The sequence below is a fragment of the Copadichromis virginalis genome, linkage group LG23 (assembly GCF_057382275.1).
Source record: "Copadichromis virginalis isolate Kocher_CV1m ecotype Utaka linkage group LG23, C_Virginalis_male_GT1.1, whole genome shotgun sequence".
NCBI classification, from domain to species: domain Eukaryota; kingdom Metazoa; phylum Chordata; class Actinopteri; order Cichliformes; family Cichlidae; genus Copadichromis; species Copadichromis virginalis.
In genome coordinates, this window is record NC_140639.1 from 22939446 (window position 1) to 22966219 (window position 26774).

At 41.2% G+C, this 26774-nt stretch overlaps 1 protein-coding gene across 7 annotated transcripts in view; it reads right to left on the reverse strand.

Moving 5' to 3' along the window:
* The window catches only part of LOC146680913 (tensin-1-like), a 126687-nt gene that overhangs the window by 17044 nt on the left and 82869 nt on the right, over positions 1–26774 (reverse strand). For all 7 annotated transcript variants that reach the window (XM_085449036.1, XM_085449037.1, XM_085449035.1 and 4 more), the window contains 8 exons: positions 26260–26343; positions 19075–19187; positions 18867–18927; positions 18672–18747; positions 18406–18535; positions 17712–17777; positions 16366–16491; positions 177–1817 (listed from right to left, as the gene is read on the reverse strand). In XM_085449036.1, the coding sequence (XP_085305162.1) occupies positions 177–1817; positions 16366–16491; positions 17712–17777; positions 18406–18535; positions 18672–18747; positions 18867–18927; positions 19075–19187; positions 26260–26343 (2297 nt within the window). The remainder of the gene's footprint in view (positions 1–176; positions 1818–16365; positions 16492–17711; positions 17778–18405; positions 18536–18671; positions 18748–18866; positions 18928–19074; positions 19188–26259; positions 26344–26774) is intronic.

The following is a 26774-nucleotide window of genomic DNA, read 5'->3' on the forward strand; positions in this document are numbered from 1 at the left end:
AAACTTTGAAGCTAATCCATAATAGACGTAATAGATAATCAACTGTAAAAGAATTAATTTATGCACAAAAAAACAAAGAACAGCATAATATCCTGCAACAGTTACAAGTCCAGTACCACTCACTCTGTCCCTTCCTTATTCATACACTAACTCCAGACAATATCTTGAAGCCTTACCTGCAATACGGTGTGCTACCAGGCCTTCCAAGTTTAGCGTCTCCTCCTCTGCATCTTGTTCTCTGGGCAACGATGAAGAAGATGTGTCCTTGGGCTGTGGAGTTACAGTGGGAAGGGGTGAAGATGAGGCACTATAGCCTGGATACGGAGACGAGCCCTGCAGTTCTGGGGAGTGTGATGTGCCACTGCTTGGGTGGGAGTTCATGGGCTTCACTGGGGTCTGCTGATTGAAATTAGAATCAGTGGTGTAATGAAGGGGTGCATGGCGAGTATGGAGGTAGGGCTCAGGAGTGTGTGTTGGGGTGATATTTTGGTGTTGGTAGCCAGCATTGGGCCTCTGGGGAGAATGCACTGGAGACTCCATAACTGGGCTCTGGCTGACTCTCCCAGATGAGCGATGGGGCTGATGAATGCCGTCGCCAATTGATCCAGAGCTGTTGTAGCCATGGATAGCAGAGTCTGCTTGGTATGATGGCCTGGCCAGGGTCTGGGAGAATGGCACCTGGGATGAATTGAGGCTGTTCTCACCAGGGGGCGCACTGTGGGACTTAGACATGTGAGAGTTGATTGGGTCTAGGTCAAGCATCAGCATATTTAGTGCCTCGATTGACTGCTCAATGTCACGCTGTGAAGCTGAGGTGGGAAAGTGGGGCAAGCTATGAGTTGACTGAAGAGGAGGACCAAATGGATCGTCTGGTAGACTATGCTGATGCCAGGCACTGAGACCTCGTTGTACAGCATCCCGGCTACTGGTGCTCCTCTCAGGGGCCCTGGGCATAAGTTTTGGGGTGGTCTCAGGGCTGCTGGCAGGTGGGTTCCCAAAGGACTGTGAACGATACATCCCTCCTCCATTTTGATAATTGTTGTAACCCCCCTGTGGCGATGGTGAGTCCACGGATCTCTCTTGCATCGCTGTAGGAGTTCGTACTCCATGCACCGGCATCTCGCTTCTATCAAGGTATGGCTCGTCGTTCTGGCCACTGACAGGAGTCTGTGATTGGTAGTACAAGTCAGCTGGTGTTGCTTGGCCCTCAAGGGATGAGATGGTGCCCAAACTGTCCACACTGTTGCCCTCTTGACTATTAGGCAGCTCGTCGTCGAGAATATCTGTCTCACGCTCCTCTGTTGAAGGAGCGCCCACTAACCTGGTGTGGCTCCCGTTGACATGCACCTGTGCAGGAACTAAGTGTCGTACTCCTCCTCCTGGACAGGTAGATGTAGGCAGGTAGGCTTGCCGCTTAGTTGGTGCCTCAAGGCCACTCAGAAGTTGGTCGAGCTCTCTTTTTTCTTGCGGACTGAGTGGTGGGTGAGTTGCTGTTGGATTGTTGTGGCTCACAGCACTCTGCACAGACTGGCTTTGCTCATCTGTGCGATCAGTCTTGATCGATGCGGTAGAATTGCCTGAGTCACTGCTCACAGACAGGGTATGGTCGACAGCAGGGAGGGAAGTGTGGCCTGCCACAGGAAGGGTGTGGTCAGTAGTTTGCAGGGGATGGTTGGTGTGCTGCAATGGGTTCTCGTTAGTCAAGGGGTTTTCACGGACTGGGAGGCCATTGACTGTGACAACTCCCTCCAGGGAGTCTTTTTTCCGGATTTGGGCATAAAGACTTCCATCAAGTGGGCCCTGGGTATGAACAACATCTGAAAGAGAGAAAGAGTACACAATATAGTAAACAACATACTAAAATTATGAAACAGCTCTCAACTCTAAAGTTCATGAAATGGAATTAACACAATTAAAAAAATACTTTCATTTAAATAATTTTGTGTTTAGGAAAAAACTGTTTACGTTAAGGTTAATGGGCCCCAATCATCAAGTCATTTTTTTGTATGGGACTGGATCCCTGACACCACAAACATAGTGACCCCCATCTGCACTCAACTCGTTTGATTCTCAGCTGCAGCATGCTGCCCAGCCACCAGCAACACAACCCCTGCAGCTCTATTAATAGCCAATTTTCAGATCTTAAAGCCCCTGTCACGTTGCGTCAGTGCAGGCCCACATGGTCTGACGTTAACATGGGTGGGTTCTGCACAACACACCGAAACAACTGGTCTGTGTCAGCCAAAGGGAAAAGGAGTCATGCCAGTTTGAAACCCCAGAGTTGGACTATGAGAGGAGCTGTCGTCTTTAGGTTGATTTCTTGCTGCTGAATCATGCTTGCAAAACAAAACCAGAGTAATTGCGTACATATTGTGCAATGCTATGAATAAAAGTAGCCACCTAACGCTTTACAAGAATGTGCAAACCATGTATGGGTGGACATATTATTATCATTTATTTTGTGGTGTTTATCATTTATAGCAAATCAGACAAGGTAATATTTCATCTGAACCAAACAAGTAAACTAAATTCCTTTGGTCTGGCTATGGTTGGTCTGGTTGGGTGTTAAAACAGTTTCAACTATTCAGCTCAAACTTTACACTGTTAGCTAAAATGCATCATAATTTCTTCGTAATAAACAAACTTTAATTAACTGATAGCTAGAGCTTTACCAATACCTATATTTTGTGATTTAAAAATCAGGTGATATTTTTTCCTATCAGATATACAAAACAGATACAGATTTCCATAACACACACCAAGCAATATAATACAACAATACAGTTTAAAAATAAACCTGCTTTATTGTGTATTACTTGTCTATGCTCGGCCTGACTCTGCTCAGATCAGCTGGTTGTTGTGCTTGTAGTCTTCCAAAAATGTGTTGCCAACAGGGAAGTTGCATCCATAGGTACATCGATACTTACTGAGCGTAACACTCCGCTAAGACGATTGAATTATTAAATTGAGATTTTTAGCTAGCTATTGTTATATTCGGCTGACAATTTCGACTGTTTAGCCATACCATTTGCAAACACAAGTTTACTTTCACATTAACCGAACTAATCTTTTCAAGCACCCCCTGGCTACTACAGAGATATCACTTGGAGGTTTTCTTCCCGTTCACCTCTTACATGAACACCAAAGATAGGTCTTATGCCATATGCTCCAATATTTTATCCATATAATAAATACACAGTCTAATTGTATTTTAAACTGTATTTTAAAAAGTTAAGATAAGCTATTTAAAAATGTAGTTTTACACCAGCAACAAATCATTCTGTGGTACTACCAACATATTTACAAGAAGGAAAGTCATGCGACAGCAGTGGCTTTCAGTATCTAGTGTGCATATGCAGAGTGATACACAACATATACAGAAGCATGGCTCATATGTAGGGTGTTCCAAATTGAGCGACCCCTGGGGACAGATGGTGAATCACTCAGACCTCAGCTATTTCCAAACCCATGTCAACAACAGCTCACGGCCACAGTAGCAACAAGAATGAGAGGACAGGGGACGAAGCCATAATCACAGTTTGTCCCTGTGGTTGCTTTTAGTGTTGGCACATTATGAAAGCATAATTCCAGGTTTACAGTTACATTTTGTTTGGACTTGCGGAATTACTCCAAAGCCTTACGCATAAAGATTTAAGCCAAAATAATGAATCTTTTTGTTCTTGCCAGCAATATATACACTTTAAATATTCATGTTTCTTATATTAAGTTTCTTCAAGTTCTAAAACCCATATTTATATTTTAAATCAAACTCATGTAAACATCCTTACCTGTAGATCAAACTTCCAATTTTTTTTTTCTGTGATGATTAAGTAAAAAAATCAGGAAAGATTAAATATTTCCTTTTCAAAACAGTGATTCCGTTTCAATCTACAATTCGGAAGTCCTTTCGGAGTCTCTCAGTGACTAAACCTTCTGCCTCTGAGCTTCTTCTCTCACTCCCCCTGTCCTCTCTGATTCATGTCACCCGACATGTGCTCTTCTGGAGCGAGGTGGGGCTGTACCACTGAAACACCCGCAAGGGGTGAGTTGGCACTCTGGGATGATCACTGAGCGTTCCCGGCAGCGGGGGAGGAACTCCACCAATGTCACCACCTCTACCTCCACCCATGTGCCTGGAAAAAAAAAACTACAACTCCTGCACCATCTGTCTGCCTGGTAATGCCATTAGGGGGATCCCTTTACTGTGCATCTCACTCACTCCCCCACATCCTAAACTTTAAATCCTTAATAAGTGGGAGGTTCTATTGTTTAAAAGAATCCCATAAACTCTATTAATTATATTAGAACCATAAGACTTTTCAGAGATCGGTTGTGCATATTTTCCACCAGCTGAGCTCTCGGGTCTTTTCCGCCTTCTGACCTTTAACAGAATAGAAAATGCCTTTGTTCTGGTTGATAAAACATGCTCTTTTAGACTTGACTAAGCCACGATGGCACTTTTCCAGCTGCAATTTAACCCCATAGTGATTGTAAATCATCGGAACAAACACTGCCATTTGCCATGTTATGGCTCAGATAGGACAAACTAAAAACGCACAGAGCAGCAGCATCTGGGTAACAGTGTAGTATCAGCTTCCAGTGGATCAAAAATCTAACAGACCCACAAATACCTAATTTGGTCTCGCCAATTTACAGATGTTAAATGAGCCAGTGGGATAAAATTACAAAAGTGAAACCAGTCTCTGACTCACAGGGTGATTGTTTCTGTAGTGAATTTGATCTTTTTAAAGATGGTTTGGGGTATTTTTATTTTTGGTATTTTTTGTTTTTAACTTGTTTAGATGTCACATTGAAGAGAACAGAACCAAAGAATTTGAGACTTTCACTACATTTTTACATTCGTCCCAGACTCACGCTGGTATGTGCAAACATTGGGAGACAAACATTAAGCGGTATGCATATCTGCTCCAGATGTAGCGTAAAGGAAGAGGGGTAGACTAGTGTTAAAAGAGCTTGACCTTCATCTGGAATACCAAGGGATGAGCATGCTGCAAATAACCAGCCTGCCAGAGTTCCCTTCAGCCAGGCAATGATCATTGTTTCTGTTTCAGAATATGCAAGTTCTGCTAAACCTGAGATGTTTTTGGGAATCTGTCATATAGAAAATTTACTGTTTTCACTACTGTCTTGCAAGAATGAAAGTTTTCAGAAAATCTGACCTGCCATCTCCTGGCCAGTATGGGAAGACACAGGATCCAGAGCACTCCTCACTCATTTCTCCAAGATGCAAGCAACGTCTGACAGAATAATAGGATTTCATGCATTGGCTGAAAACGTGTCACATGTTTTAGGCAGTCAGCTATCAATTTCGGGATGTCAGAGCTTCTATCATCAGAAAAGTCCAGCAATTATGTGATATTATAAGACCGTTATAGTTACTATAACATTCATATAACATCATTACTGCCTGAGAGAAGGGCATTAATACAAGAATATATGGATTTTTTTATGTTTGCAAGATTTAGAAATATGAATAGCCAAACTTATCAGAAACTACTTAAGTCTCAGCACTGGCCAAAGGACTAAAAATGACATGTCCTAGATTTGACTTTGCTTATGAAATACGGACATAGTAATACATTTAATGTCCAACTATGCCAACAGTCAAAAGATATATCATGTGCCAGCCTGGTGCCTATCGTAGAACTGTCAATGTTAGGGAGCAGAGCTCCAGTGTGGTATTTAATCCAGTGACCATTATTATGAATGACACAAACAAGCAGCTCTCCAGCTGCATAGAACAAATTGCTTTCTTATAGTGTCGATAAATAGCTGCAGTGGGCCTCAAATTAGATTGGTTGAGTCACCAAGCCTTGGCTAACACAAATAGCTTACAGCTTGCTTCTTACACCAGTTAACAAGTATAACATGCCATTCCTTCTGCTGCAAAAGGACAATGCCATGCCATCACTACTACTATTTTTAATATGTAGATGAAGCCAAATCAGCTCAAAGAAATATTTGAACATATTGAAGCAAGAAAAAAAAAGCTTTTGACTTTGTCAGAGTCTTTCAGTCTCTCTTACTCACACACTCTGACTCAAACCTGTGCCTGTGCATGCTTTGTATTCCCTCAAGTAACAGGTGCTGTCCTTTTTCACGAAAGTGCCAGAGGCATTACTCATGTTGTGTTGCACGTGGACACGCATACATCCACACGTAGCACCTGGCTCTGAGCTGTATTCTCTTAAGTGTTCACTTGAGTGTCTCATTGCTACATCACAGCCTTGGAAACAATTAAAAAGCCATTTAAACACCTGCGTCCAATAGCTTATTATAAATAGACAACGTGCTACACAAACTGTTATTGCCGTATCCATCCAGCTGGGATGGAGATTACACACATTGTTAGTACATTCAGGATTAGCAGACAGGTTGATTGAAGTGTCCCATTTGCCAACATACCTATATCTCAATTAAAACATAGTTAGCATATCATTTGATACTGTATACTGTCAACATGTCATATGTACAATACTTCTGTTCCAACATGTATTGTTTTTTTTCTTACAAAACAAAAATAATTTAGTTATCCAGCATGTTCTCTGTAGTCATGATTCATTTAAGTAGAGTTCAAACTTGATTTGTTGGCATAGTGATAGAATATTGGTCAATTTGTTCATATTGAATGTAATTTTTATACAGATGTTACAGTTTTCTATGTAAATTACTGACTATACAAAATGACACAGATTCCCAGCTGTGCCGTGGTGTTCAAGGGTTGCAACCTTAAGATAAGCTGAACACGCCTAAAGGGCAGACCGTGACCTTCTAAAATATAGGAGCCATTTTTTCAAAATAGACAGATTTAAATATAGAAGCACATTTAAAGTTTACGTGCAAGATTAAATGGACCCATATGGCGTGTCTCTCACCCACTTAGAGAAGAGGCGTGAAATTATAGCTTTCGTGGACACAGATAATGTTACCTCTTCAATGAAGGTCTTTTTGAAATTGGGAGTGTGTCTGCCTAACAGTTAGCTTTGTCAACTGTGAAAACATTTTCACTCTGTTTTGCAACAGGAAGCATTGTAACTCACATTTCAAATGTTTCTATTTTCTGTGTAATACAATAGTTTTAGAATTCTAAGGTGTACATTTTATTGGTAATTTAATGTATTAAATATAATTGACTTTATTTTAGCTGTAGAATAAGTTCAAAGACATACAGTGAAGTTTTTACATTACTCTATGCACACAGTGGTGTAATTACATCGCTGCTGATTCCACAGGAATTAAGAGCTTCTGTTTTTAAACAAAATGGACTTGATTAATTGATCATCAGTGTGAAGTGAGGAGTTTTGGCAGTTTGCTGGATGGGAGCATTCAGGTGTGTAAACACAATGCCGCAGTCGTTCCAGGAGTGGATGTTCCATCAAGGTCAGACAATGCTCAGAAAAACTGCAAAGAAACTCAAGAGCTACACCTCAGACTCTACAGGTTTCAGTTAGCATGCTGAATGTGAAAGTTCATGAGGGTAAAATTTGAAAAAGGCTGAACAAGTGTGTTTAGTATGGTTTCCAGGAAAAACACCTTATTTTAAAAATGACAGTTTGTTTTAGGTTATCACAGGTGAATCTTTACAAACCCAATGACTTCTAGAACAATGTCCTTTGGACAGATTAGACAAAAGTGCAGACAAACCCAGCACATGTGCACAAAAGACCTCATCATCAACTCTCAAGAATGGTGGTGGAGGGGTGATGATTGTTTTACAGTCACAGGACCTGTGTAACTTGCATTAGACCATGAACTCCACTGTATAGCAAAGTGTTCTAGAGCAGCGGTCCCCAACCTTTTTCGCGCCACGGACCGGTTCATGCCCGACAATATTTTCACGGACCGGCCTTTATGGTGTTGCGGATAAATACAACAAAATAAAACTAGTACCGGTACCGTAAAAAAGAAGATTTATTCATAACACACATGAAAAGACCCAGGAAAACCGAGTTAACGATAAAAACGATAACAAAATAACGCTCAAAACCGATAAAAACCCTGAAAAGCATACATTTCACACCTGAGCCGCAACTCTCGCGGCCCGGTACCAAACGACTCACGGACCAGTACCACTCCGAGGCCCGGGGGTTGGGGACCGCTGGTCTAGAGTCAAATGTGAGGCCATTTGTCCCAATGGCGAAAGCTTGGCTGGGTCATGTAACAGGACAATGATCTCAAGCGCAGCAGCACACCTACCACAGAATGGCAGAATGAAGGTATCAAAATTGTCCAGTCAAAGCACAGACCTCAGTGTGATTAAAATAATGTGGCAGGATCTTATGAAACCTGTGCATGAACGATTGCCTGCAAATATCATTGAACTGGCGCCAATGTAAATAAGAGTGAGCCAAAATTCCTCCAAAATAATGTGAAAGTCATGCACATAAAACAATCACTTCAAAGTGCAATAATTTTGCTAAAGGTGGTTCTATAAGCTCCTGAATCGCTATGCACATTTTTTACTTGACTATATTAAATGATCCAATAAGATCATGACTGGCAACAAAGCTTTGAACGTACAGAGGCAGGCCTGCACATGCACAAACATCTATATACATACATGCGGTGATGTCAGCAACTCATCCAATGTCTCACAGGAGGATGTGACATTCACCTTCACAGCTTTCATACCACTGTGACGACGGCAAGTCTGCATGCCACCAGAGGGTGACTGGGTTTGACTGACAAATGACTGACTTGCCCTAAAGAGCTGTGTTCATGTGTGTGAGCGTGAGATATATGTTAGAAGAGGGGGCTCAAAACAGGGTGATATTGCAAATAAACTCTTTATTGTGCATCAATTTCAGTTATGGAATCATTCATTTTAAGACATATACGTGTGTTTTTTTTATTGAAAATTCCTGAAAAAATACAAATCTATTAAAGCCAAGCTGAGCTATTTTACTTTTCTAAAAACAAAAATTTCAGCCACGTCCTGGACTTCACAGCAGAAAATTAGAGAGAAAGTGAGACAGGATGATGTGACAGTCCATCAGTGAAAAGGTGTCATGGTTGGCGTATCAGTGACTGGCACAAGGAAAACTGTCGCCTCCATGGTTTTATATTTGCCATGTCTGTCTCTCGGTCTATCTGTCACTGTCCGGCTGTCACAGTTTGAATTGAGGTGATGCGTCTGTATCAGTGTCTGTCTCTGAGATTACTTTCAGGGTGATGTCATCCATCTGTCTCTCTGTCATCTGAGTAACTGTCATAAAAAGCTGTGTCTGACCGTCTGCCAGCAGCATCTGATTCATGTCAACTCATTTTTATTCATGCAAGAGAAGAACTGTCAGATCAAGCTGGAGATTGGAAGATATGGGATTTCTTGTTAAGCTAAACCTCAAAGAACCATTTTTACCATTTTGGGGTGAAGCTCGGTGTAAAATAAGGGCGATAACAATAATAGGAGGCCATGAAGTACCATTATTGCAAATTTGTGTTGCAACGTGGGTCCATCTGTACAAAAATGTCATTAGCAGGGATTTAAAGTGTGAATTTATTTTTCAATGTTTCAGTGTGCTGTTTTGTTTTTGTGTCACTATAAGACTGGACTCCCACACGCACCACCACACATTTCCTATATTCCTATAATTTGTAATCTTTATAATCTTTATAATCTCTTCTGCTATTTGCACATTCTTTACTGTAAATTAATGTAAAGTTAATTTGTAAATTTTGTAGTAAACTGTAAATTGTAAATATTGTAAAACTTTTCTTCTGTCATTTAATGGTCGGGCATTGTACAGCTACAAGCATTTCACCCCCATGTCATACTGTGTATGGTTGTGTGTGTGTGACAAATAAAATTTGAATTTGAATTCTACAGTATAATTGATCACCTGTTCTAGTTGCTGCAGGAGAAAAAGACAGGAGCTCTGAATACCAGTAACAAGTAAAAGTTAAAATATCCAAATCTTTATTCCCAATCTAGAGGTCGCATGCAGAAGAGGAACACTGCTGAAAGGCAAGTTCCAGTAAACATGCACAAGGCCGCACAAAGAGCAATAACACTAGAAATCATGAAAATGTAGAATTTAAACTTGAAATGCACAACAATGTTTGGAAAGGTAGAAGAGGAAATGAAAGTGGCGAGAAGAAAAGCAAAAATAGGAAGCAGAAACTGCTTAAGCACAACAAGGTAGTGAGCAGTTACAAAATAACAAGTGTCATTAAGTAACAGTAATTTTTTTAAGTAACAGTAACATAATACATTACTGTTATTACATTTAGTAATTACATAACAATTAACAGGTAAATATTGCTTTCTGGGTAATTTAAGAAAAGTAACGTGTGGTAATTTTGAGAGAAAATTTTGAAGCTGTACCAATCAAATGTGTGCATCCAATCTTACAAGGAGATTGCTTCTGATTGGGTCATTTCCAAACTCTTCCCAGCTTTCTACAAAACTAAATAAGTTATGACTGGATCTCATCACTCCAGAACATTTTCATCTCCTTTTTATTCCTTTCATCACAGTTTTTGTGCTCGAGAGTTTTTACTTAGCTATTGTCTTGTTTTTGTCAAAAAATAAAAGGTTGGCGGGAGAAAATTTGGTCAGCAAAATTAACACTGGAGTAGTGCAGCCGATTACGTTCTCTGGCATGCAATTAAGTAACTTTCAAGAAAAGTAATGAGTAATGTGTAATATCCAACCAAACATCCATCCATCCAGTTCAGGGTCAAGGGCAAAAGATTGTCAAAGGCTGTTTGTCCTGAAATGTAATGTTTTCCTAGGCTTCATCATCCTGTCACATGCCTTTCTAAAGCAAAATGCTGCATGTCAGGGCATTCAAATGTGACAGCAACAGGTCCCAATAAAGCGTCAGTATGTGATGAGCAGAACATCAGAATTAGAATCACACCAGCATATCTGGCGTGCCTGTCTCTGGACGTGGCGTGCTCTGCTAACTGCCACACGTGACATCATCAAGACATCATCATCTGCATGCTGTCTGCACAGGTGCCGGTCTGTCATCCCCTGACTCTGTCAGAGCTTTCCACGACCATATTTACCTCTGCTGCATTCCTATAGCACCAATATACAAATGTGGGGTTTTTTTTCTGTTTTTTATGACACATTTCTTAATATTTGACAACTTAACATGAGTAAAATGTATGTTAAATACTGGATACTAACAGTCACAAATGAGCCTGCATTGACCAAAGCTGTTTGAAAAATGGGAAAAAGCAGGGTGGCAGACAGCGAGAATTTATATAAAGCTACACGGAGACATCGAGGCAGACAGTAGGAGAAAGGAGGCATTAAGAGATGGGGACACGCTCAGCAGGGTTTCCATTGCTGGGATTTGAACCTGCTGCCACCGCTCACCGTGCTGTCAGCAAGAAGTCTAACTAGAAGCATTATGCGGTCATGCGAGGCACACACATGCAGGCTGCTTTTAAAATACCCCACTGCGCTCCATGTCTCAGGGTTTTATCTCTGCAAACGTTTAATGTGTACAGTAGATCTGTCAGTAAATGTTCTCAATTCAATTATATAGCTTAATTTTTTGTAATTAGGCTTTTTAATGATAAAAAATGGCAATGACTGAGGAAAAAAACACCACCACCAGTGTCTGTCTGTCACTGGAGCGACACAGAATGCAGAAGCTGGGTTTCCGTTAGGATAACAGGCAGGGAGGTTACTATCAGCCTGCAGTACCACACACTGTGTTTGTCCAAGTCAGAACAGCTGTTTGGTGTCGGCCTGTGTGCTTCAGACACACCGCTGCCCGCTCAAGCAGAGAGAGAATGATTAAGTCGAGTCTAATTAGGGATCATCTGTCAATGAGTATCTGCTGAGCAACTGAAGGTAAGTCAGACTCAACAGTTTAATCTCGCGTAACAGTTTTTAAACAGATCTTGGAATATAATTTTGTATCATTTTGTATCATCTCATGCGGCAAAATTTTCAACTCACTACAAAAGTTACGATTGTTCAAACATCGTTTTAAAAAGAAATTCATTCCTACATGAACTGTGTCAAAGTCCAAGCTTTCTGCAGCTCACACGACGTTACCAGCCAACCGAGGTCCCTAATAGTTTTGGTGTACCCAAATTGCAGCCCGCTCATAAAATGTTCCACACACAAATTGCTCGCTCCATGAGTCATTTTATACCACATAGGTGCCAAACACACAGGAAGCAACACTGTTGACATGGAAACCTAATAAACAGACAAACAGACTCGACTATAGACCGAATAGACAGAAATGTGTACTCTTGTAATTTTTTCTGGGCAACAGTGCAAGGAGATGCTAGTCTAAAAGCAAAGTGATGTATATAGAAAATGAAATACCATAAAAAAAGAGTTTATCCAGAGAAAAACATAGCAACAATATAATAAAAAACAAATATACAACTTGAAAACATCTGACTAGGGCAACTGCACAATTACTTGAGATTGACAGAGATTTAAAGTTAAGAAAGTTGCTAGTTGTAATTGAAAGACTACACAGAACCACTCACCAGTCAGTGCTTTCCAGCTGCTCTTCTTCTGTCCTTGACTTTATGTCATTCCTAATTCTGTCACTAATTTTTTTTTCTTTTCCCAATGTGCTCAGACCTCACAGTCTCAAATCAAATCCTCACTTGTATTACACCTCAAATGTAAAACGTCTTTGCTTCTCTCAGCCTCTCTGTCTCTGTCTCTCTGTCGGTCTCTATCCAGCTATTCCAGACATGTTTCAGGGCTCAGCCCCAGCCAAATATGGGAGGAGGCCGGCGAACGAGGAAGGCGGCCTGCGCTGTCAGTGGGCATGCTGCCCTACTGTACACCACACAGACACAGAAACACACACAGACACACTCTCCAGTGGCAAGGTTGTTTTTAGAGGCTGTTTTCATTCTTTATAGATGAGTTATCTAACAATCATTTTATGTAATGCTCTTATGATTCTTTAGAAACTTATGGAAAACCTGATGAAGGTGAGGAAGCACCTCTAAATGTTACTGCAAACTCTTAAGGACTGAATTACAAAACACAAATGTATCCAGCACCAAATGATGGTGTTAATTCATTAGACTTCATACAATATAGCGAAAGGGGTCCAAATATATTTGATATTTGTATCAGTGCTTTGATACTGATGGAGACTAATTATGCCTAAATCAAACATATTATGTCCTTTACTGCAAAAGTCTGGAGTCATCCTTCATTCCTTTGTATTTTGGTAGGAAAATGCGGTATAGGCACAGTGATTTATTAAAATGTTTAAACATACATGTAAATATAGTATGTTTATCTGTCAAGATGATCTCAAACTGCTTCAGCAATGTTAAGGTGGAGAGGCCAATCCATGATTCACAGTGTTCATTTTTAAATAAAATGTTTTCCAGTTGGTATTGCATGTTGGATCGAACTCTGGTGGTTCTGTTATGTGTTTGTAATTCATCACTTTTAAGAAAATCTTTAATACCACTGACTGAAATGTATCCCAAACCATGACACTGTAGACAGTGTTGTACCTCTTTCCTGACCTCCAACATACATACTGATGATGATTTGGATTCAACACTCCATCAGACAAGTTTTTGTGTAATTTTCATACCTCAGTCTTGTCTCCCTGTTTCCCTTCACTAAGAATAGCTTCCTGACAGCCGCCCTTCCACTGAGGCTTTAGTGAACAGTAGATGGATCAGCTGAAGACCTTTGATGGATTTTTTTCTGATTTCTTAAGGACATGACTTTCAGATACTGTTCATTTGCTGTAGGTATTTTTTTGGCCAGCCACTGCGCAAAATGCCAAGATACACCAAGTTTTCACAATTTAAAATACAATACAATTTAATCAATATTTTTTTGTTAATTATTAAAAACTCATAGGTCAGTGTTAAGTTTCTTAATAATTATATACATTAAAAAACAACCCGGAAAATGTTCACGTACAAGGATTGGACTGAAAATGAGTGAAAAAACAGCCAATGTCCAAAGAAAAACATGGAAAAACCTTCAGAAAGTTGGACAGCTGTTGCTCAAGACAATGTTAAAAAAATTACAAGAAAAATCTGACTCCCTGCGAGCCAAATGTAAAGCAATGAGTGATGGCTCAGGTCTTCTACCCCCCACCTGTCATGAAATCCCTCAATTCTGCTACAATAGCGTGTTCCTTGGCTTTTTAGCCAGGCCATTAGTGATGACAAGACCAGACCAGTTAGAGGTTCGGAGCTAGGATTATTAGTGGATCCTTGGAAAATGTTGTCTTCTTAAGGGGTTAGCAGCCGAGCTGAGGTACAAATCTCTACGGCCACCCATTGGGCCAAATGGTTGCCTTTTTACTGATTTGACCTCTGGGCCAACAGCTGCCTCCAGACCACAGGGCTTCTAGTGGAGCAAAGGGAAGCCGACAAACACAAGGTGCACTACATAAACATGCACTCCTGCATACCTCATGAAAAACTGCAACAGAGCTACACTAACATGCAAATATTTACAAGCACACAGACCAGCTTGCATGCCCATATAGAGCAAAAAACACTGTATAATACAAACAGCCGGGCACATACCAGACTCCTCTCCTTTTTTTGTCCATGTGCCTGTGCATCAGTATGAACCACACACATCTCTAAGCTACCAAATCCTTCAGACCTTTTTAAGATGCCCGTCTTTCACAGAGTTCTCTCAACTGGATTTCCAAGGTCAGTGGACTCTGTTAAAAATGGCGTCAGGAAGAGCTCGCCAAACCTCAAAAGTATTCAGACATCAACACCTGAGGATGAAGCATTTGTTCAATTATTTAAATGAGACCCGACGAGTGATCATTGTCCACTGAGCTGGAGCAGTTAAAAATAGGCCATTCTGTCATAGAGCTTATAAGAGTTTAGAGTTTGTGTGGGCTTGCCAACTCAAATGTACATCGTACACGTGATTAACCTTTTTTCACAGAGGTGGTTATATTTTATCAAACGCCAAAAAAACGTTTGTTCACCAGTCTTGTGTTAACTAATTCTTTGAATCTTGCATTTTCAGTTTTGTGTCTTCCAAAACAACTAAGGTACAGAGCATCCTCTGTCGATCCAAACCTTGCGAATACAGACACCATATTCCTGCGCAAGTCTCGACTCAGCATCCACACGCCCGCATCCAAGTGTAAGAGCGAAGCCTGCAATTAGAGAGATGAATACACTGGCTGGGAGTTTTTCGTTATTTTTTTCTGCTGAGTGCTGCGAACACCGCTGCCCATTCAATTAGGCTCAAACTTGCAATCCTGGCGATTCCCACTGACCTTCCTGCAGCACAGCAATTACTGCAACGGTTCTCTGGGGATGTTCATAAAAATGAAATGGGTCTTTGCAAAGCTGGAAGAAAAAAATCCCATATATAAAAGTGGACGCAGCACTACAAAGACTGCCAAGTCCTGACTCAACCAAGGGTGACTACATCCTCCTGTTTGTGCAGATTTCTTTGATTAACAGCAGTAATCATGAATCTCATCATTACTGAGAGGATCCAAGGGACCGTGCCAGACTGGCAGCTATTGTAAGTAGCCAAAAATACATTTTAGGAACTGCAGAAGCAGTGATGATGATGATGATGTGTTAGTGATTCCACTTCTCCAGTTGTTCATTTGCACACTGGATATATAAACATTAACAAAAGGCAAACACTATGTAAAGCAGGTTTGTAGCATATCCGGGAGAAAGCTACAACATAAGCTACGAGGACATGCGTACTTTTGCATTACATGGCTGACAATCAGACAAGCAAACATTCCTTTCTTTGTGCCATATTTCAAAAATCAGGGCTCTGAAGTAAAAATACTTTAGATAAAAAAAACAAACACAGCTTCTATAATGGGTGTTTAGCATTTTATGGAGTGCCCGCATTTTAAGTTCTGGACTCCTGGCACAGAAGCAATAGCTCAGAGTGGATAGAAATTAATAGGGGGACTTGCGGGAGTTAGGCCCAGTGGTGTTTTAAGTTACACCCCCCTCAGGGAGGGAGCAGCCAGTAACAGGGTGACTGACGCCCCCTATTTCTTCAGCAGCTATTTAAAGTCCTAACTGACAAGCTGAGAGAGTAGCAGGAGGAGGAGGGTGTAGGGCTTTACAGGAAATCCTTCCCTTTGGTCAAGGCTCTAGATCTTGATCTGATAAGGGCGAGGAACTTGATTTATCTGTGAAAGATAGGTTGGTACTTATATGTATTATTATTATCATTACAAACTATATATATGATTTTGTTTCTGTTTCAGTCTTCTTCATATTTGTATATTCCTGTGTGTACAAAAAGCGTTAATCTCCTATCCAGGTGGTTCATTCAGAAAAGTCAGGTTACCTGGTTGACATTTTTCCCTTTTTAGAATTTCGCCTCTCCAAAATAGTCACTGTATGTCATTTGCATACCGTGGTCAGCATCTGCAGCTTCCTCACAGCGATGGCTGAAACTCTCATATGAGTCCCAGCGGATCAGAGGGTCCTGGGTGTTGTAGTCCACTGAAACACTCGGCCCATTCTCCAAGTGACTCAGGCCTGTGGTTCACACAAGTAACATCATCATACAGGGCACTGTCATATTAGAACGTTTATATACAGCGACAATATTTGAGGTTGGAATGGCCTAAAACATTTAATAATAAGTTATCTTCTATTAGTCTGTACATTTGAAATGGAGTTCCTCTGTCAGTGGTTTGTGGCTATATTGACTTACACTCTGTTATTGGGAAAACCACTTTTGATTAATCAGCATTTTTATATTAAGGTATTTGTGTATAAAATTCATTACGCTTAAATAACAAATGTTGTTTTATTCTTAAATAGTGTTTTTTCAAACACAACATTGATTTGTTTGGGATAAATCTTCTGTTATCACTATGTTTTCTTTTTGCTATTTTATTTTTTATGCTAACACATTTCTCATGACTTTTACTCTCAAGGGACTCTTTGGTTGACTCTGATGCATTTACATTAACGTACATTATGCTTTCGTATCAAGTTTATTAATGTAAATATTTCCTTTATAAACAAATTTTTTAAAAATGAAAAAAGAAAGAAGTATCATATTTTAACACACTGACACACATTTAAACCACCACCCAATGTAAGGCCACAGCTGCCCTAAATTAACAATATTGGTAATTACAAAAATCGTTTCTTACATATCTGTAATGGTTAAACATTTGTGCACAAAAATATTGTTCTTTTCCATGAACTTTCAAATTTGCTGTTTAACAAAACAGCAGAAAAAAAGTAAAGCACACTATTGTTTTTTGATTAAGAGCTGATATCACTGTTTTTTTGTTTTGTTTTTTACTTGCTTTACTTTTACTTTACCTAAACAAAAACAAGTGTTTAGGTGATTGGATGTTTTGCTTGACTCATTTCTGAATTCTTCTCAGAGAAGTCCAGTGTGCCGGCTCAGATTTGGGGGTGATAACGTGCATTCAGTATCTTATTTACCTAATAAATAACTATATATACTTAGTTAGTTTACATATATCCATTTTCCTGTTTTATTTTTATAACAGGTGGTCTAATAAATTCAGGGCCTGTATACATGCACACTTATGAACCCCTGGTATTCTCCGAGCGCTTCAATTAAAATAATACATTTTAAGAAAATTCTTTTTTTAAATTTTGAAAATAAAAATAAAAAAACTTGCAGCGGCTAATACATCAGATCTCAGTTCTAAATGTTGAAAAAAAAACATGTGATGCTAACAATCAATTTCTCCTTTCCCAAAATGGATTACCTTTGATTTTCTCCGGTCCGTATGAGAACACGAACTCCACCTTCCCGTACTCTGGAAACCTCTCATCTGCAGACACACACAACGAGAAATTAAAACCATGAACGCATGTGTGGGTTTCACATCAAACAAAGGCACGGTTACAATTTATCATACATAGGATTTATTATTTTACAGTTTTTGTGTATGAATTTAAATTACTTATCCAAATTCAAATCAATTGTGCAAATTTAGTGTTAATTTGATCTTCTTTTAATAAGAAATCTCTGGTTACTTATCACCATAATCACAGTGTTACTGTAAGTGAATGCTTTTCTGCTTCACCACCAGAGGACCCTGTTTACTGTAATACTGTGGGGAACACTGTCCTCCTGCATCAGGACCCATGAATTTTTCCATGCTGCAAACCAGAGATCCAAGCAGCAGATAGTAGAGCGTCAGACACTGAAGCCATTATACAGTCTTGAGGTAGCATTTTGATGAGTCTAGGTCAACACTAGGACAGTGAACACCACCAGTCTTTTGTGTATAAATACACAAGTCATAAAGCTTTTGTCATATCAGTGCTAATCTTGTGTATTTTTAAAAAAATAACCCTTTTTGAGATGCATAACCTTGATTCACAAAAACTCTATACAACTGTATGTTTTTAAGTGTCAAACAGTGTGTTGTGTAAATCCAAGCAAATTAAAATTACCTTTGAAGGTCTCGTCCAGCTCACTCTTCCCAAAAACCACCCCAAGATCATGGATGGCACAAGTATGGAACTGAACCCTGAACACAACGTCTCTGGTTGGGCTTCTGTATCTCTTGTGGTAACACTTGAGCTACGTTTAACAGATAATAGAGAAAAAAATGGAGAAACATCATGAGACTCTATATAATATTAGGAAAATGTAAAGAAAAAAAGGTAAATGGAAGGCAACTGTTGTTTAAGTAAGGAAACATTTTTTGTTATCTTACCAGGATGTCTCCCTTAAGAAGCAGTCCAGGTTCAATGGTGATACAGATACTGGTGTTGCTGTCCCCTTGCACATTGCTACAGTTAAAAAGACAAAATACTAACCTTTAAAATAAAATTACTTTTCACCTCACAGGTTCATTTTATGCCTGAATTCAAACACAAACCACGCTGAACTAGAATAAAAATTCCCATACTATATTCCTGACGTGTAGACTGGTTGCATTGCCTGGTAGATTTTCAGGAAAGGACGGCAACCTGTGAAGTGATATAAATAAGAAATCTGAAATGTGTTCAAGAAAAACAGTTTTTTCTAGTTTTTTAAAATTTTCATTTAAAAAAATCTGCCAGTGGTAAATGGTAAATGGCCTGTATTTGTATAACGCTTTACTGGTAGATGCTCACCTCCTTTGGACTCAAAGTTAGGTATGCCGTGCATGATGACGTGATGCAGGAACAGAGGCTTGTTGTTGATTTTTATGTGTCCTGACAGAAGGCCGTTGAAGTATCGCACATACCTGGACACAATGAAAAGTAAGCACTCAGTCCCAAAGTCTTTACAGATCAAGCTTAAAGATGAGGACAGATAACAAAACTGCAGGTTTTCCTCTCTCCATTCACTTGAATTTTCATAGGCCTTTATTTTAAACAATGCTTTAGAAAAACCCATAATGACATGTTATTATTACAAGGCATGTAAATGCTTTAGAGTGTAAGTAAGAGAGGGAATGAAAAACTAAAAACAGCAGACTAAGGGTGATAGCGTCGGGTGTTAAGGTTGTGCAGCCAAAGAAGTAAAAAGATTGGATGGATTATTTTGGAACTAGAAGTCTTCTGTTATCTTCTGTTATCGGTACTAGTCACTTGTAACTGAACAAACCTTTGATAAAGGGATTCGTTGGACCTGATGTGAACAATAGAATGAATGTTAGAAGACTGCCTGTATTACGGGGAAATGCTCTCTGGGGATCATGAATATCTTCACAAAATCTCATGGCAAACAGCCGATTCCTTGTTGAGACATCACTTTATCCTCCCACTAAGCACCTCCTGGCTAAGTTACACGCCAAATCCTCATCCTGCTCATTCGGTGCGGTTCACCTTTACCGCCTGTGAGCTCCAACAAAACAGCCAGAACACAATTTCACTCGTTAAACAGCCTTTATCTACTTTGGGAAACGTCACACTGAGTTGATGTGTACGGAGGCCAGTTGGGGGTCTGCTGAGTTACTGTGGTCTGGTTGTTAATGATGATAATGATGATGGTACCGAACGTAACCTTGACCGCAGGGTTGCCACATGCACACGCCTTCCTTGCTCTGCTGTCAGTGGCCAGATGGTTTTGCCTCTGTGAAATTCAATTAGACCGAGCTGGGACGCCATGTTAGCAGTACTGAGATTAACAAAGGCTTGTAAGTATGCCATATATGTGTGTGTGCGATATGACACATAATTACATTTTGTCTTATAACAAGAAAACATCCTGTGATGAAGGTCCTGGATGAGGCAGTGCCATTACAACGTCTTTTTGTCATTTTCTGTTGAGTTGATTTTCTTTTTTTAACTCATGCTGCTAGCAATTGTATTTATATAGCACATTTAATTACATGTAATCTCATTGTGCATATTAAAATTAAACCTAAAAAAAATCTACTAATGTCAGAGATACACTCAGTGATATATTAGGTACAACTACTCCACCATTTGTTGATGTAAATTTCTAACCAGGTAATTAGATGGCAGCAAAAAACTGCATTTAGTGATTTAGACACGATGACTTGCTGAACTTCTGAGCATCAGAATGAGGAAGAAAGATCATTTAAGTGACTTTGAACACGGTTGTTGGTGCCAGACATGCTTATCTAAATTTGGTTGGTAGGGTCATGTAAACAACATGAAAGCGTGGATCCATCCTCGTTGGTATCAACGGTTCAGGCTTCTGGTGGTGTAATGGTGTGGAGGATATTTTCTCAGCACACTTTGCGGTCTTTAGTACCACGGGAGCATTGTTCAAACACCACAGTCAGTATTCACATGGTCAGTATTGTTGCTAACCATGTACATCCCTTTATGACCACAGTGTACCATCTTCTGATTTCTTCTGATTTCTCCTTGATTTGATGGCGCCGGTGAGGTCGGCTGCCGTCACAACTGCGCCGACCACTTTTTCTTTGTCTTTGTTTTTTAAGTTAGTTTTCAGCGTTTCTAAATCGGCAAAATCACCACCATTGGGTACATTAGGTATGACAGTGACACTCTTGTTTCTATTGGTTTACAATGTACTCACAATTCGAAGTTTTTAACTCCGGATCCGAGCTGGCCGAGTGAGATCTTGAGGGAGAACAAAGGGAAGCGGCGGCGGCCTAGAGGGAAGCGAGCCGGCGTCAGGAACAGGCTGAGAGCTCGTGCACACCGCACACCTCTGCCTAGCATCCTGCTCGCCAACGTCCAGTCACTGGAGAACAAGCTTGACGACCTCAGGGCCAGGATAAAGTTCCAGAGAGACATTCGGGACTGCAATCTCCTCTGCTTCACCGAGACATGGCTGAACCCAGCGGTGCCGGACCACGCCATCCAGCCGGCCAAGTTCTTCTCGGTTCACCGCATGGACAGGACACGGGACTCGGGGAAGTCAAGGGGAGGCGGTGTGTGTTTAATGGTGAACAACAATTGGTGCAACAGTGCGAACGTTGTTCCTCTCACACGCTCCTGCACACCAAATCTGGAACTACTGTCCATCATGTGTCGTCCTTTTTATCTACCTCGGGAATTTACATCGGTCATTATAAGTGCCGTTTATATTCCACCACAAGCGGACACGGTCACCGCCTTATGCGAGCTGCATGAGGCACTCACACAGCACCAGACACAACACCGGGACGCTGCGCTTATTGTGACGGGGGACTTTAATAGCGCCAACCTCAAACGCGCAGCGCCGAACTTTTATCAACACATCACCTGCCCCACCAGAGGTGAAAGGACACTGGACCACTGCTACACTACGGTCAAGGACGGCTACAAGGCACAATCCCGCCCTCCTTTTGGCAAATCTGATCACGCCGCCATCTTCCTCATCCCAAAATACAAACAAAGGCTGAAACAGGAAGTTCCGGTTCAGAGGAAGGTCGCGCGCTGGACGGATCAATCGGTGGCCGCGTTACAGGACGCACTCGATGACGCAGACTGGGGCATGTTCAGAAACAGCTCCGATGATGATGTCAACGTGTTTACGGAAGCGGTTGTGGGATTCATCGGGAAACTAGCGGATGATACCGTGGAGACAAAGACTATCACAACGTTTCCCAACCAGAAGCCGTGGGTGGATAAAACCATCCGCGACGCTCTGAGATCCCGCACCGCTGCCTACAACACGGGACTCATGACGGGGGACATGGACCCGTACAAAGCCGCGTCATATAACGTGCGGAGGGCGGTGAAAGAGGCGAAGCAGCGCTACGGGAGGAAACTAGAGTCACAACTCCAACAGAGTGACTCTAGGAGCCTGTGGCGGGGACTAAGGACAATAACGGACTATAAAGCACCAACAACTGGTATGACGAACGCGGCCGTGACTCTGGCAGACGAGCTGAACACTTTCTATGCTCGCTTCGAGGCTGCAGCTAAGGACTCCAACAATGCTAGTGTTAGCGGCGCTAACGGCTGCAGACAGGAAGATACTGCCAGCACCGGAAACGTGCTCGTCATCTCCGAGCATGAAGTAAGGAGAGCCTTCAAGAGAGTGAACACCAGGAAAGCAGCAGGACCAGACGGCATCCCAGGTCGTATCCTAAGAGACTGCGCATACCAGCTAGCTCCTGTGTTCACTGAGATATTCAACATCTCTCTATCTCAGTCGGTGATCCCCACATGCTTCAAAGAGTCCATCATTGTTCCTGTCCCGAAGAAACCCCACCCTGCTTCTCTCAATGACTATCGCCCTGTAGCCCTCACCTCAGTAGTGATGAAGTGCTTTGAACGCCTGGTCAGAGACTTTATCATTTCTTCACTACCAGACACATGGACCCACTACAGTTCGCTTACCGTCCAAATCGTTCCACAGACGATGCCATCTCTCATCTCCTCCACACATCACTCACTCACTTGGACACTAGAAGGGGGAATTATGTTAAAATGCTCTTCATAGACTACAGCTCTGCATTTAACACCATAATTCCCTCCACACTCACCACCAAGCTGGAGCATCTGGGACTCAGCTCATCTATGTGTCAGTGGATCTCCAACTTCCTAACTGGCAGACCACAGGCAGTAAGGATGGGCGGACATGTCTCAGCCTCCACCACTCTCAGCACTGGAGCCCCCCAGAGGTGTGTTCTGAGCCCCCTGCTGTACTCTTTGTACACATATGACTGTGTGGCCACTACCAGCTCCACCACCATCATCAAGTTTGCTGACGACACCGACGTGGTGGGCCTGATCTCTGATAACAACGAGACGGCCTACCTGAAGGAGATTAGGAATCTGGAGAACTGGTGCCAGAGGAACAACCTCCTTCTAAACGTCAGTAAGACAAAGGAGCTGATAGTGGACTTCAGCACTAAGCAGGAGAGGAACTACCAGACCCCTGTCATCAACGAGTGCCCAGTGGAGAGAGTGGACAGCTTCAAATACCTCGGAGTTCACATCACGCAGGACCTGTCATGGTCCTGTCACATCAACACCGTGGTGAAAAAGGCCCGTCAGCGTCTCTACCACCTCAGACGCTTGAGAGGCTTCCAACTGCGCTCCAAGGTGCTCAGGAACTTTTACTCGTGCACCATAGAGAGCATCCTGACGGGAAAAATCTTAACCTGGTTCGGGAACAGCACCATGCAGGACAGACGAGCTCTACAGAGGGTTGTGCGGTCAGCTGAGCGCACCATCCGCTCCGAGCTCCCTGAACTGCACTCAATCTACAGCAGGCGGTGCTGGACCAAGGCCAGGAAGATCATGAAGGACCTCAGCCATCCCAACAACAGACTGTTCTCTCTGTTGAGGTCAGGAAAGCGATTCCGCTCCCTGAAGACCAACACAGAGAGACTGAGGAGGAGCTTCTTCCCGCAGGCGATACGGTCTCTCAATCACACCACCACACAGTACTGACCCACACATACAGTTCTTACACACACTGGACATTCTGGACATTGTTTCACTTCATTACTTAAATCACGCTGCTGTTATTGTGTATATGCTGCTGTTATTGTGTATATATTTATTTATATTTCTTCATACATTCTTATATAGTTCTATATTGTGTATTTTGTTGTACAGTTATTTTATTTTCAACTTTAATTTATATATTTTATCTTATTCTTCCCAGTTAAATTTACCCTTCATTCTAATTTGTGTTGTACAGTTATTTCATTTTTAACCTTAATTTATATTTTATTCCTTCCTAGTTAAATTTACCCTTTTTAATTTTTCATATTTATTTCCTATCTTATTCATAGCCTTTTCCTTTTTTGTTTTCTTTAGGTCACGAGCAGTTGTCCAAGCATTTCACTACATATCTTACTGTGTATGACTGTGTACGTGACAAATAAAAAAATTTGAATTTGAATTTGATTTGAATTTCTGCTTCCAGCAGGATAACTCACCATGTCACAAAACTCATGAACCTAACAGTAAGTTCACTCTTCTCAAATGAACTCTACAGTCACCAGATCTCAATCCAACAGACCACCTCTGGGGTGTGAGATTCACATGATGGATGTTCAGCCAATAAATCTGCAGCAACTGTTTGATGCTGTCATATAAATTTGGGCGGAAATCTTCTGAGAAGTGTTTTCAGCACCTTGTTAACTCTATGCCATGAAGAAAAACTGAAGGTGGTCCACACTGGTACTAGTGAGTTACACCTAGCAAAGTGACCAGTGAGTCTATATTTTTAGCCAGACAGATTTCCAATTTGAAAGTTACAGGAGTAAGATAAAGCTGGGGTATGTGGGGTTCTGCTAATGCCATCACTTCACTGTACTGTGACCCTTATTCCTGTGATTTCAATTCAAGTTCTTTGTGAACAACTAGAAAAGCACATAAAACAGATTAATGATGTTTTGTCCCATAACTTAAATCAGAACACTTCCAATCCTCTACACAAACGTTCACTGTGCTTTCTGCTGCATACTACTATTTTCACACTAATCATTTAATGATTCCGTGCTACACGGAACACCTTTAATCCTGCCTTTTACTGGCTTTCGTGGAAGCAGCGGCCTAAGATCATCTCCCACTCTTGATGTTAATGTCACACATTCCAGACCATAATGCTGCCAGTCTCTGGGGGCAGAGATAATTATATCCAAAGCAGGAAATAGCAGCGGGGCAGAGGGCAAGCCTATAGACCTGTTAAAGAATGACTGGCTGACTAATTCACAAGCTTAAATGAAGTGGTGTTAAGTCCCCTGGTGTTTCCTGTGTTCCTTCGCATATCCCCCATAACCTTTTTCCTGCTCATCCTTTCTGAAAAGCCCAGATCAAGACACCAATCTTCTCATGTGAAGAAGGGAAACTGAGAGGGGTCAAGCCTTTTAGCACCTCCCTGCCTAATATGCAAAGGCAGCTAATAATGTAATAGGAGCAGATTTATGACTTAGAGAACAAGAAGACAGTGTCCCTTGAGTGAAAATTACAACAAAAAATAAATTGCTCAAATGTTTTTTAACCGTTCTTGATTGGTTTGACTGGCTCTGGTTTGGAGTTATACCACTGTATTGCAAAAAAGTGTAGATGAAGTCACAGAAAATATGCTCTGATATGCTTAAAAGACAAGAATGTACTGTCAGCAAGCCTTGCAGCCTCCCCAGAGACACCAGTGGAATTCCTCAGACAGACAAGACAAGATAGATGGCCTCTCTTGGTGCTGTTTCCTCTTAATTACCCTAATTAAAACAAAATTGGTGATAAACGGAAAAAAATAGAAAGAATTTCCTCTGTAGAATTTTTCTAAATCTAAATGGGAGAGATTAAGTTAACACACTCACTATTAAAAGCATGGAGCTGAGACTTTTTCTTCCCTTTTTTCCAAAAACAAAATCCAAAAATCGAATCTCAGTTTCACGGCTGTAGCTATAGCCTTGTCTGCTGGAGTTGAGTTTTGCAATTGCACTATTTTTAGATACAGGTAACTAGTTTCTTATTGGCATTCTTATTAGTGGTATATAGAATTTGAATCTGATGGTCATAATTCTGTTAATTTTGACAAAACTGTCAAACATGGATTTATTACTCTACTAATCGGAAAGTTAGTGCTTCAACCCTTGGCCACTTCAAAGCACCCTTAGGAAAGGGTCCTAATCCTAAGTTGCTCTCTGATGCGTTCATCGGAGTGTGAATGTGTGTGAATGTTAGAAAGCATTTGACCTAAATGCTGTGGTTAATGAGACATGTTGTATAAAGTGTTATGAGTGCTCAAGTACAGTAGAACTGTGTAAAAATACTAAGAAGTGTTGAATCCTCTACTAACCCTTCAGAGCCTTAGCATCAGTATTAAATGGGCTGCAAGAGTCCTTTGGAAATGTGGGCAAAGTGCTACAGTGTTCAGACTAGTTCACCTCATAGCAGATGTCAATAGGAAGTGAGGTAATAACTTACCTCCTCTGTGATGGCTGACCCACAGGAAGTGCTTTGTCTTCATAGAAGCGCCTCATTGCAAACCTGTCCAGTGCCTGGTCAGCACTTAGAGACACAAGAACTGGGTAAGTGATGTTATCATTCACCACAGAACAATTTGAAGATTACAAAACAACAAGGAGAACAGCCTTTATTTTGGAAAACCTGCTAAGATTTAGAAATACCCCCCAGCTTTCATCATTTATGAAGCAGCTTTCATTCCCCCAGGAACCCTCCCACCTATTAACATCTGGTAGCATTAAAGAACGATGACATTTTCAGAGCGTTTCTTCTCACAGAGCCAGAAAAATGAGCTGGCCAGAGTCGAGTGTTTAGCTGTTATAATCACATCGTTGTTTAATTTTCAAGGCTGCTGAAGTCCCAGACTGCAAGGTCTAACCGTGATGGATTGTTGCTCCTGTCCTTACATAACCCTTCGATTTAAAGGATCAAAGCACGCAGATCAAACTTTTTCAGTGCTGACAGCCTAAAATCTT